Source organism: Otolemur garnettii, unplaced genomic scaffold (assembly GCF_000181295.1).
Source record: "Otolemur garnettii isolate 467f Iridium unplaced genomic scaffold, OtoGar3 scaffold00067, whole genome shotgun sequence".
NCBI lineage: Eukaryota > Metazoa > Chordata > Mammalia > Primates > Galagidae > Otolemur > Otolemur garnettii.
Window position 1 is genome coordinate 8,265,937 of NW_003852462.1, and position 11,897 is coordinate 8,277,833.

The window sequence follows — 11,897 nt, forward strand, 5'->3', positions numbered from 1 at the left end:
GAGGTGCAATGGTGTGGCTTCTGTAGAAGGTACAGGGAGGAGTTGACGATTCAGGAGCCAGGCATCACAGAACCAGGGTCATGGAACCCCTCAACAAGCTGCAGACATCTCATTTACAGGCCAGCTTGCTCTGGAGGGCGAGCAACAAGACTAAGGGCAGGGTATGTGGATATCTCTGGGCAGACCTTGCATCCACGTCAGACTGGGTCCCCAGGACCACTCAGACACTGCTTCCTGGTGTTCCTCTTCACCCAGAGTTTTACTGACATGAGATGAAGCCTGGCACACAGTAGATGCACAATAAGGACATTTAATTACCTTACTCAATAGTGCGCTAGTTTAGGGCCTCTGCCAGGCCAGGACCACCACCCACCTGCTGTATGACTAACTGGAAAAAGATGCTCTTCTACGAAGATGCAACCCTGACTGCAATTAACAGCGTGGCCTGACCCAGCCCCCTTACACAGTGTACAACCTGCACAGCCCTTGGTGATCGCCTGAACGAGGTGCTTGATGAGTATTTGAAAGAAGGAAGGAATTATGAATTTAACATGTACTTAATCCTGACAAAAACCCTAAGAAGTTTCTACCTTTGAATCAAGTGAGGCCTGCGGATGTCATGCCCTAGTGAAGGAAAGAGCAGAACAAGCCCAGTGTCTCCTCCCCTACCAGTGGGTCCAGCAGGAAGGAACAGGTAGGAGCAGGAGGGAGGAGGGAAGAGGTGGGGCGACCGAGTGGGAGGGGCGAGTGGCGCGGGGCGGGGCCAGAGCGGAAGTTGCCGAAGAGGCTTCCGTGAGGCCCAGGACTTCCGGATCTATGCCGGGCAGAAGACCTAGGCTCGTCTTCCCGCGCTGGCACCGGGGCCACTGTGGCCCCGAAGTGGTGGTGGCCCCGGAGTGGCAGTGAGGGCGGGGCGACAGCCGACGTCGCTGAGGCCGCAGACTCCAGGCCAACCCTGAACTCCAATCCGGCGCCCAGGTCGCGGCCCACCCTGCCAAAGGCAGAGGGCGGCGGGCGGGGAACCCGGGTCTCCCGCGCGGGGCCGTGGGGGCTGAGCCGAGCCCGCGGACACTGTGCCTGTGGGTCCGGGCGGGGGACAGTCTCCTGGCGGGGACGGCGCTGCGCCTGGTCGGAAACGCCGGGCCCTGTTCCCGACTTGTGGCCTGGCCGCAGGGCTGCCCAGGCGTGGGCTCGGCCTCTGTGGCCAATGAGGCCACATCCCGCGGGCGGCGCCGGGCTTGAGGGCGGAGATGGGACTTCCAGGCACCCGGTCACCAGCGAGATAGGGGACGGGCCCCAGACTTCCCTCAGCGTCAGCTGCTGCTTCCCAAAGGTGACTTAGTAAAAGCCCCTCTGGAGGCTCCATATAGAAAACAAGAGCTTCTGCTTGTGACACTGCTGTGAAGTGTGAACGAGGTGGCTTCTTAGGGTTGTCCTGGGCTTTTCCACCACAAAATGCCCTAGGGTGGCCATCACCCACCTGCCCCACCCCTAGGAGGGTTCTGCCTAGGCAAGCTACAGAAACTGTGATGGCTGGGGGTGATAAAATTCCACCAGAACCAAACTCCAGACTGGGTGCCACGTGGGAGGCTGTACCCAAGATGCCTCTAATTTGCAGCCCAGAGACTTTTATTTGGTGTAGACAGTGTTTTTAGAAATTGTCAACGTTTTATAATTGATAGATTTCCTGCATTTTTTTTAAGTATTTACAATTGCTCCTGAAAAGTTAGAAGCACATGGGTTTGACGGGTTTTCCATCAAAGCATTTTTCACAAGGCATAAGCACTTTTCTGACCTGTGGTTTCTTCTCTGTCATGTTAAAGTACCTTTCCCCTGGCAGGAGCCAGCCTGTATTCCACCACGTTTTCTGGGATGGATGGGCACTTGCAGAAGACTGAACCGTTGCTTTTCCAAGTCTCTGTGAAAGTTAGAAGAAGCCAGCAAGTTTCTGTTTCCTGCATATAGGTGGAGAACATTCTCTACCCTCCATTTGAGCAGAGACCACCCATCTGAGTGACAGCACAGAGCCCTAGCTGCCAGCCCACCCTACCCACCTGAGGCAAGTACCTGGGATCCCCTTAAGGAGCTGACCAGGCAACAGATTCAGGTGAGGGTAGTGGCACTGTTGGGACATTTTCCAGAACCTGTGTGCAGTACAGAGGTAGAGAGAGGAAGGTGTTCTTGGGGGCAGGTTCACTGACCTGTTGGCAGCGAAGTTAACAGTAGCTGTCTGTGCCAGCCCGTGCCAAGTGCATCACTATCCTCAGTCCTCCCAGGGCTTCTGGGTCAGGACAGTTCCTGTAGTCCCTTCCCAGCTCCCCAGCTAGACACTGCAGGCCAGGATTTGAACTCAGGCAGTCTGCTCAGGCATCCTCTGTCTGCCTTGTTTTCCGGCCATTTCCAAATGGACTCGCCCTGACACCCACGGCAGCCCAGCCCAGAGCTATGTGGCCTTTTCACTGGGGTGTTTTATCCCATCACATCTGGCTGCCCAGGCCAAAGTGAGCATTTGAGGAGAAGGAAGTTACTTCTCAGCACTACCCCCACCACTGAATGCCTATTACTGGTCTGGGGATGTTAAAAAAGATGTCATGTTCTAACAGCAAATTCACAGCATTAAAATAACAGAACAATCACCAAAACCCTTGGACAGCTTGCAGACAACTGTGAGGCCTCCACAGAATCTTAACAGTTCTCCCAGCCCACCAGGTCCAAAATTAAACAGTGTTTTTGGAAATGGGAGAGACCTTCACCAGAATTGTCCATAAACACTAACGTTTTTATTGTATTCTTCCAAGTGTGTGTGACATGTGACCGCTCTGAGGGCCTCCTGTGTAATGGAAGGACCCTCATGAATGCTGCTTTGTCTCTTCCCTCTGGTTTTCACAAAAGAGGAGAAGGTTGGAGAGAAGCCCCAGCCTGGGTCCCCAGGGCTCTGAGGGTCCAACCATCTCCCTGGTGAGGGCTCATAACCACTGTCGCCCCCTACAGGCCTGTGGGCGCACCCTGCTGCAGCCATGGCGCTGGTCAGCATCAACGAGCTGCCCGAGAGCATCCTGCTGGAGCTGTTCACGCACGTGCCGGCTCGCCAGCTGCTGCTGCGCTGCCGCCTGGTCTGCAGCCTCTGGCGGGACCTCATTGACCTGGTGTCGCTCTGGAAGCGCAAGTGCCTGCGCGAGGGCTTCATCACGGAGGACTGGGACCAGCCGGTAGCTGACTGGAAGATGTTCTATTTCCTGTGCAGCCTGCGCCGGAACCTTCTGCTCAACCCGTGTGCGGAAGGTTTGCCTGGGGGCTGCCACTGGGCTGGTTCCTAAACTCCGGGGCCTCGGGGGCTGTACACTACCCAGAATGTTCCCTCACAACCCTAAGACTGACCTCACTGCCTTGCTTCTTCTTCGGCCTTGAGGTTTCAGCACCCCGCCCTGACCCCACATCCCCAAACAGCCCACCTCACCCCTATCTTGTCACCCCCATCTAGTACCCTGTTGTATCTTTCATAATTTTTTTTTTTCCTCTGCCACAACCTTTTAAGTTCCAGAGGCCTGATGGACCTTGTCTGCCACTCTATACAGTGTCCACAGGGACACCTTCATATAGCAGGTGCTCAGGAAATGTTGAATGAATGAATACACTGCAGACCCAGCTGTCCCCATAGCTCAGTCCACACTGCCCAGTGTTTATCAAGGTCGTCTTTGTGTCACGTCTTTGTGAAGTCTACAAAGAAATTATCCATCCTCTCATTATCATCACTATACAGATGAAGAAAATGAGGATTTAGAGTGACTGTGACCACATAGTTTGAGGCCTGTTTAGCCTGTAATAGCTGATTATACTTGCCAGTATTCATTCAGTACCTAGTATGTACTAGGCACTGGGCTTCTTGTTGGAGTTAGAGCAGCAGCTGATTATGAATCATGGTTTGCTACTCACAGTCCCTTTCCTGTATATTTTCTCCCTTTATCCTCATGAGGATCCTGGGAATTGACCAGTTAAGGTCGGCTTCATTTTACAAAGGGAAAGCCCTAGGCTCCAAGATGAGTGATTCACCCGAAGGTGTAGAACTCTTAGCTTCTGGGATCTGGTTCTGGCCAATGAAGGCCTCAAGCTCCTCCCAGAGACCAATAGACAACATCCCACTCAGTCTGTCTGCCTGTCCCACATTCCACGTGGAGGCTGCCTGGCCACAGCACCTGCTTGGCCCACTGTTAATGCCACCTAATGGAGTTCCTTCCATGAATTCAGGGTTAGCTCAGCCACAGCCCAGAGAGTGTCTCGTGCTGGGTGGGGGCCATCTGAACCATATCAGAGTAGTAGGTCCCCACCACCCTCCAACAAACCCACAATTCAGTTCTCTCCACCTCTCCTCCCAACCCTGGTTATGTAGTTAATCTCTCCCTCCTGGACACTGGGAGATGACAGTGGTCAGGTAAGTGATGAGCCATTGAGGACAGTACTATCAGAGGCCCTCTGTAATTTTAATTTTTCAGTTTTGGCTGGGGTCAGGCTTGAACCCGCCACCCCTGGTATATGGGGCCAGCATCCTACTCCTTGAGCCACAGGTGCCGCCCTGTAATTTTAATTTTTTAAGAACTGATACTTGGGTATTTCCCAGAGCTCCCCAGCAATACAAAATTGAGGAAGGGTTTGGTTTAGAAAGTCTGGTTTACAATTTCCAGTGATACATATTTTCTCTAGCCTCATGCTAGGAGTCAGGCCAGTTTGGTACTGCATCAGAGGGAAGGGTCCAGTCAGAGATGTGGTGAGGACAGGGGAATATGATGGAGGGAGCTTTGTAAAGGGTGCTTCAAGGTGCAGTTTGGGTGCACTTGGGCTGATAAGAGGGCTGACTTTGGTTGGTTAGGCCCTTAGCATCCACAGTCCAGAGATCGGAATATGAACATCTCCTACCCTACCCTCCTTCCTGTTGTCTCAGGAGCCGGTGGGGAGGAGACCTAACCTCTGCTTCCTTTTCTTAGAGGATTTGAGATCTTGGCGAATCGACTCCAATGGGGGAAACCGATGGAAGGTGGAGAGCCTCCCTGGAGACAATGGGAAGGATTTTCCTGATCCCAAAGTCAAGAAGTACTTTGTCACATCCTATGAGTAAGGCAGACTGCACCAAGCAGCCTCATGTGGAGGGATTGAGGGTCAGGACACTTTTGCCTTAGTGAGGGTCCCTGCAACGCTCAGGGCAGCTGGCCCCCTAACCTGCTGAGAATCCTCTGCTTCTTGGAGCAAGTAACTCAGTGATTGGGTTAATGGCAGTGGAGGTCACCTGAAGGAGGCCAGGAGCCCTCTGGGTGGTTAAATCAGGGGTGTCTATAGGCAGCCCTGATCCAGGCACCTGAGTTCATAAAAGTTGCTCTCCTTAGTGTCCCAGGAGACTAGGCCTCTGGACTGGGATCAGATGCCATGCAGGCACAAGTGGGTCACTCCCTGCATGTGTTCCTTGTGGCAGCACCAACCAGTGCCTGTCCCATACCTCTCAAGGGATACCTGGGTCTCCTGAACCACACCCTAGGCTCAACGGGGCTTCTAAGGGTGAGGAAGGACCCTACAGAACATAGCAGGGAACTTGACCTATCTCTCTGCTCCCCAGCATGTGCCTCAAGTCCCAGCTGGTGGACCTCAAGGCTGAGGGCTACTGGGAGGAGCTAATGGACACACTTCGGCCTGACATCGTGGTCAAGGACTGGTGAGTGGGGCCTGTGGCCTGTATCATCACACTCTACATCCTTCCCTCTTCTCTTACTGCCATACCCACCAGGAGAGACAACTCACAAGTGCCCATTCTGTGCCTGGCAGTATCCGGGGGCATGGGCTGTCCCCAGAGCCAGGCAGACTTGGCATGACCTCCCTCTGCCACAGGACTCAGTGATTGCTCACCCAGCAGCACCTCTAGGCTCCCAAATACTCTGTTACCTCATCAGCAGGACACAGTAGCCCCAGTCTGTAATTGGGGAGACTGAGGCCCCCAGATGAGTTGTTCCTAATGGGCCCTAGAGTAGCAGAGGACCCAGCCCTCTCTTGACAGGCTTTCTTGCCTACCTGTCTGCCCTGCCCTGTCCCTGTTCACCCATGACTCTTTCTCAAGCTCTTGCTGGTGCACAGAACTGGCCAGCGGCCTGGCTGGGCCCATGGAAGAAGCTGGACTCCAGTGTTAGCCAGGCCCCAGGCCCACTACTCTGAGCAGGGAGGGGCAAGAGTGTAGGGGTATACAGAGATGTGGGGGGAGGGGCAGCTGGGCCTAGCAGAGAGTGACCCTGAGCCAGCCTCATCACACAGGTCACACCCCTGGAATCTCCCATGGAATGTATAGCTTAGTCCATTCCAAGTGCAGGTGATACAGCTTGGTCAGGGCTTCTGTCTTTGTAGGGACCTATTGCTTTTTGTGGTCACTTCTTTAGCTGAATGCCCAAAAGAGTTGCCCTTTCTCAGATAGGGTAACTGAGGGCCAGCATGGATAGATTGCTTACCCTAGGACCACAGTGAGGGGATGCTGACACCAGCTGGGCCTTGTGGACGGAGCAGTGCCAGATAACGGGAGCTCCAGCCAAGCTCAGGGAAAGAAAACTCCATGGTGTGGGCCCTAGAGCAGCTCTCCATCCCATCAGGTTCGCAGCCAGAAGAGACTGCGGCTGCACCTACCATATCCGGGTGCAGCTGACCTCAGCTGACTACATTGTCTTGGCCTCCTTTGAACCCCCACCTGTGACAATCCCACAGTGGAATGATGCCATGTGGACAGAGGTGAGCCTTCACCTACTTGCTCTGGCCTGTCTGCTTCTCCCAGGGCCTAGAATGCCCCTGGTCTCTGTCCTTGAGCCGTTGCCTTCCAGCCTGGGCAACTCTCTCCCAGAGGACAGTTCCTCCCTACCCCTCTGCAGTTGAGGGGTGCCTCCACCTCCTCCCCTTCCCCAATCTCCCTCCCGCTGGTCATTTTCTCTCCCCTCCGCCCCACAGGTCTCACACACTTTCTCAGACTACCCTCCAGGCGTCCGCCACATCCTCTTCCAGCACGGGGGCCAGGACACCCAGTACTGGGCAGGCTGGTATGGGCCCCGGGTCACCAACAGCAGCGTCATCATCAGTCATAAGATGACCAGAAACCCGGCCCCCCCTGCAGCTCAGCCAGAGGCAGGGCAAGGGCAGAAGGAAGCTGCCCATAAGCCCTCCCCGTTTCATGTCCACACTCCCTTCTGACTCCATCTTCTGACAGCCACTCATCCATCCTCTCCCTGGTCAGCTAAAGGTCCCTCCAGGCAAGAGCTGAGCCTGGAGTGGGCAGTAAAGCACCTTGTCTCAGGAGTTCCTGCCCTAGTTTCAACCTTGGGCAAACCCACCAGCTCCTGGTCTCTTAACTGCTACATAGCCCCCTTTTGTCACAATAAATGTTTTCAGTAAAACCAGCCTGGGGTTAGGTTTATAGGTGGGGGAGGGGTTCTGTGGCACTTTAGTAGAGAAGCAGTTCTTCCTCAGCTTAATGAGGCCACACCTCTCCCTCCCACTCCAGTTAGTGACAGCCCAACTCAACCTAGCCCTTGGGGCCCCTTTATTGAAACAACTCACAGCACAGTATTTGAGACAGACAGTGTTGGCCAGTTGAACCCCAGGGGCTGAGAAGTCAGGTCCCAGCATCCATCATGGCCCTGGGGAAGGCTTCCATGAATGCAACCAGACCTGAGCAGCCTGGGGCTGGAGGGTGGGTGGTCCATACATAAAAGCAATAAGAGCACTTGGAATAAGGGTGGCCCTGCAGCACTGCCTTAGGCTAGGGGCCCCCCCAGAGTCTGACAGTTCCAGCATCAGTAGGATAGCAGGTGCACCCTCAGCTGCTTTTATGAGCTCGCTCTTCCACATAGAGTTGCATCTAAGGGAGAAAGAGAAAACAACTATGAGTCAGCCGGGGCACCTACACTCACTGGGCCCACCAAGGTTAAGGGAAAGGAGAGAGAAGAAAAACCTTACACTGGGTATTCCCTAGTCCTCTTCCCTGAGCCTTGATCTGTAAGTCCCCTGGCAAGACCTCCTTAAAAATCCCCTAAATAAAGTTTCTGTGGTCCCCATGAAGCTCACCTTTAAAATGTCTGATGTCATGGTTTTTAGGGGTATCAGCCGGGGGTCATGCATGTGGACATCCTGCTCATCTGCCAGGATCCAGGGGAAGTCCTGAGGAGGGGACCAATGTGAAGGATAGAAGGGGCTGGACCCTGGCCTGACCTCACCTTGCTGCCCCTCCCCTTCCAGATTGGGGTGGGAGGACATCCCTCTGACTTGAGGGAGCATCAGAATCACTAGGGAGGTGCTGGTGGGACAGGTCAAGTCTACCAAACCCAAGTGATTTAACAAATCCAAAACACCAATTCTGAAACTGGTGGGCCAGCACCCACTCCCTAGAGAAACTTCAGAAGAGCCAGGATGAGCTGGTATCCCCAGCAAGTGGCTCTATCTGTGCTGGTCTTAGCTGAGGGCCCAGATGGAAGAGTGGCCCAGGGTGTAGCCACATCGTTAACACACATGGGAACCTGCTGGGTGCCAGGCACTGGCCTCAGCAACACCCCTGCCCTCCCAGAACTGTGGCATCATGTTTTCAGAGCCTCCCAGAGGCCTCCCTGCCCACCTCCCCACGCCCAGTCTCATCACACCTTGATGACCTGGATCTTCTCCATGTTGCGAGTGGCAGCTTCTCTTGTGTGCACCAGGACTGTGAAAGTACAGCCTGTGGAGGCAGGACGTGGGTGGAGGCTGGGCCCCTGTTGTCTGCCACTGGGCCCAGCCTCTTCCCACCTGCCTCACTGGCTCCACAGCCCCCCCAGTGCAGAGTGTAAAGCAAATACTAAGACAAGACCCCGTCATCTGGGAGAGTGAGGCCAGGCAGAGTTGATCAGGGAACCTTCCTGGAAGAACCAGACCTCAAAAGGGTTCTGAAGGGCAGGAAGGAAGAGATGAGGCTCAACCAGCCAAACAGGGACCTAGAAACAGACCAACCTAGTAACCACAGAAATGGCAAGGGAGGAGGAGCTGGGGAGTGGGCACACCTGGGGGGTTGTGGTCCAGGACGGCATCACACACGCTGATCTTCAGGATGAAGGCTCGGAGCAGCTGCTCCACGTGAGACAGCAGGGAGTCTGAGCTGGGAGTGAGAGGCTCCCATCACATGGTGCCCTCACTCCCACAACCAGCAAACAACCCTGGATACAGACCTAGGCTCCAGAGCCTTTCCAGTGCCTCTGAGAGTGTCAGCCTCTAGGGCTTGGCGCCCTATCTACTCTACAGAGTTAAAATCACCAGAGGACTTTAAAGCCCATGCCTAGCCTCACTCCAGATGAAGGCAGAATGTGCAGCCAGGCTGAAGATAACCCAGAGAGGAGAGGGCTTGCCTGAGGCCACATAGCCAGTGGGGACAGGTTGACACCAGATTCTAGTGTCCTGATCTCACTGGAGAAAGCATGCAGTTGACCAACTAACACTTGTGCCCAAGGTCAACGTCTAGTTAACGATGGACTGGACATTTGACTGAGACATCAGGAAACTGGGTCTGAGTCCCGGGCTCTGCTACCATCCAGGAGACCCTAGGTAGTTCACGTCACGTCTCTGAACCTTGTTTCTGCATCTATAAAATAACATGCCATTCGCCAATGCTACAATTTTCCAGGTGTGGCACATGGTAGTGTCTATGTAACCTGTGTACTGTCCACAGAGACCAGTGCCTGCCCAGCTTTGTCTCAGTCATTAATAGGGTAAACCCTTGGCAGATTGGCACATCTTGCCCTCTCTCCTTTCAGACGTTTGCCATGGTATTCAGGGGCTGCCTTAAAGAGGTGGGGATAAGGGTCATGTACTGCTAGAGACAGACCTCAATCAGCTAGCAGGCAGTGGGGGAGAGCAGCTCACCTGATAGACAGCAGTGGAGGCTGGGTGATCTCAAAGACGAATTTCTCCACTGGGCGGTGCTCTTTATCCAAAATTACCACCACCACTTTGTCCACATCATTCTGCATGGACAAGAATCCCCTACTGCAGAGCTGGACACTAGACCCCCCTCCACTTCTCCCTGCCCAGAGAGGGATGGGAAAGGGTACGCTCACAGCCCTACTCATCTGAGGGTCCCTGAGAGGCCAGGGAGTGGGTTTGAGAAGTTTAAGATGGCACCCTCAGACATAAGTGGTGCAGGTTAAAAGAGTACCTCGACCCCGTGGGAGTCCCAGGAATCTGTGACCAGGACAACATAGGAAGAAGCGGCCCAGACAGAACTTTCAGGGTGGAGGGTAAAACCCAGAACCCCCCCCCCCACAGGGCAGCCCCTACTCAAAGCCATCTCTACTAACCCAGGCTCTCAGGCACCCAAAACGTGACCCACATACATGCCTGTCCCTGGGTAGGGGTGGTCTACAGAGTACAGGGAACAGGCTTCTGCATGTTAGTGCCATGAGCACCCTGTATGAACTCCCCATCCAGGAGCTGGGCCTATGTGGATGGAGGGACAGATTGGAGGGGAGGTTGGAGGGACTTGGTGCCCCCTCACCTTCTCCAGGAGTGGCTTGACGCAGTGCAGTGTGTCCTGGATATACTGATTCAGTTCCGGATGGCAGGACATCTGCACACAACCCCACGTGTCTGGTGAGGCCCAAAGCACAGATGTGGAAACCACCCAACACCCTTCCAGGAGCTCAAGACCTCATTTGCCTTCAGAGGTCCAGCAGCTCCCTAAATCTCCCTACCCTAGAGACTTGACTTTCCCTCATGGGGCTAAGAACTGTGAATTTATCCATGAAGAAAAAGAAATTAGAGGACACAAATTCAAATTCAGCACTAGCATTTAATATAGCATTAGGGGCCAGGCATGGTGGCTCATGCCTGTAACTCTAGTACTCTGGAAGGCCAAGGTGGGTGGATTGCCTGAGCTCACGAATTCGAGACCAGCCTGAGCAAGAGTGAGACCCCATCTCTACCAAAAATAGAAAATCTAGTCAGATGTGGTGGCAGGTGCTTGATAGTCCCAGCTATCAAGAGGCTGAGGCTAAAGAATTGCTTGAGCCCAGGAGTTTGAGGTTGTTATGAGCTATGACACCAGGACACTCTACCAGTGCAACAAAGTGCGTCTCCGTCTCAAAAATAATAATAATAACAATAATAATAATAATACAACATTAGGAGTTCCTAATGTGAGTCCATGGACTCCTCCAGAGTATGGGGAGTCCCAACAATTTACACTCAAAGTTGTGTGACTTTGTGCATATGGACAGTTTTCCAGAGAAAGGATCCAGAAATTTAATCGGATTTCAAAAGTTAAGAACTGATCTTAGGCAAATTATTTAATTTCTCTGAGTTTCAATTATTTCATATGTGAAGATCTTATATAGTGAGGATTAAGTGAATTAAGTACTCAATACCAGCGGGTGCTCAGCAAGTGCTGATTCTTTTTTCTTTTTTCCTGTACAGATGCACCTTGACTTACTATGAGATTATGTCTTGATAAACCCATCAAATTACATAATACAAAAATGCATTTAATACACCTGGCCTACATCATAGCTCAGCTGAACCTACCTTAAATATGCTCAAAACATTTACATTACTGTTGGGCAACCTGATCTAACACAAAGCCTATTTTAAAACGAAATGTTGAGTATCTCGTGTAAATTAATTAAATACTATACTGAAAGTGGAAAACAAAATGGTACTATGAGTACACCAAGTACAGTTCCTGTTGAATGCACATCACTTTAGAATTATCCTAAGGTTGAAAAATCTAAGTTGAACCACTGTAAGCCGGAAGCCACATGCATGTCCTTTAAGCATCCACCATTTGCCAATATTCAGTCTTTTGTTCTTTTTTTTTTTTTTGAGACAGAGCCTCAAGCTGTCCCCCTGGGTAGAATGCAGTGGCATCA

At 52.8% G+C, this 11,897-nt stretch overlaps 2 protein-coding genes across 8 annotated transcripts in view; one reads left to right on the top strand and one right to left on the bottom strand.

Annotated features, from left to right (window-relative positions):
• The first annotated feature begins 798 nt into the window (after positions 1 to 798).
• LOC100956609 (F-box only protein 6) lies at positions 799 to 8,087 on the top strand. 3 transcript variants are annotated; one of them, XM_003793345.3, is made up of 7 exons: positions 799 to 978; positions 1,841 to 2,107; positions 2,992 to 3,282; positions 4,980 to 5,106; positions 5,603 to 5,698; positions 6,618 to 6,753; positions 6,967 to 8,087. In XM_003793345.3, exons 3-7 carry the CDS (start codon positions 3,018 to 3,020, stop codon positions 7,204 to 7,206), a joined length of 864 nt encoding a protein of 287 aa, XP_003793393.1. In that variant the 5' UTR covers positions 799 to 978; positions 1,841 to 2,107; positions 2,992 to 3,017; the 3' UTR covers positions 7,207 to 8,087. The 3 variants fall into 3 exon arrangements, with proteins under 3 accessions (XP_003793393.1, XP_023370955.1, XP_023370956.1); XM_023515187.1 differs by having other exon boundaries at positions 1,841 to 2,059; XM_023515188.1 differs by having other exon boundaries at positions 1,966 to 2,059.
• The window catches only part of MAD2L2 (mitotic arrest deficient 2 like 2), a 6,846-nt gene continuing 2,481 nt past the window's right edge, over positions 7,533 to 11,897 (bottom strand). For 4 of the 5 annotated variants that reach the window (XM_023515191.1, XM_023515189.1, XM_023515192.1 and 1 more), the window contains exons 4-8: positions 10,529 to 10,600; positions 9,898 to 9,998; positions 9,042 to 9,136; positions 8,649 to 8,722; positions 7,959 to 8,172 (exon numbers count right to left, since the gene is read on the bottom strand). In XM_023515191.1, coding sequence (XP_023370959.1) covers positions 7,984 to 8,172; positions 8,649 to 8,722; positions 9,042 to 9,136; positions 9,898 to 9,998; positions 10,529 to 10,600 — 531 coding nt within the window. In that variant the 3' untranslated portion in view covers positions 7,959 to 7,983. Of the gene's footprint in view, positions 7,874 to 7,958; positions 8,173 to 8,648; positions 8,723 to 9,041; positions 9,137 to 9,897; positions 9,999 to 10,528; positions 10,601 to 11,897 lie in introns of those variants that run through there. The other variant, XM_012807336.1, reaches the window with a different exon arrangement.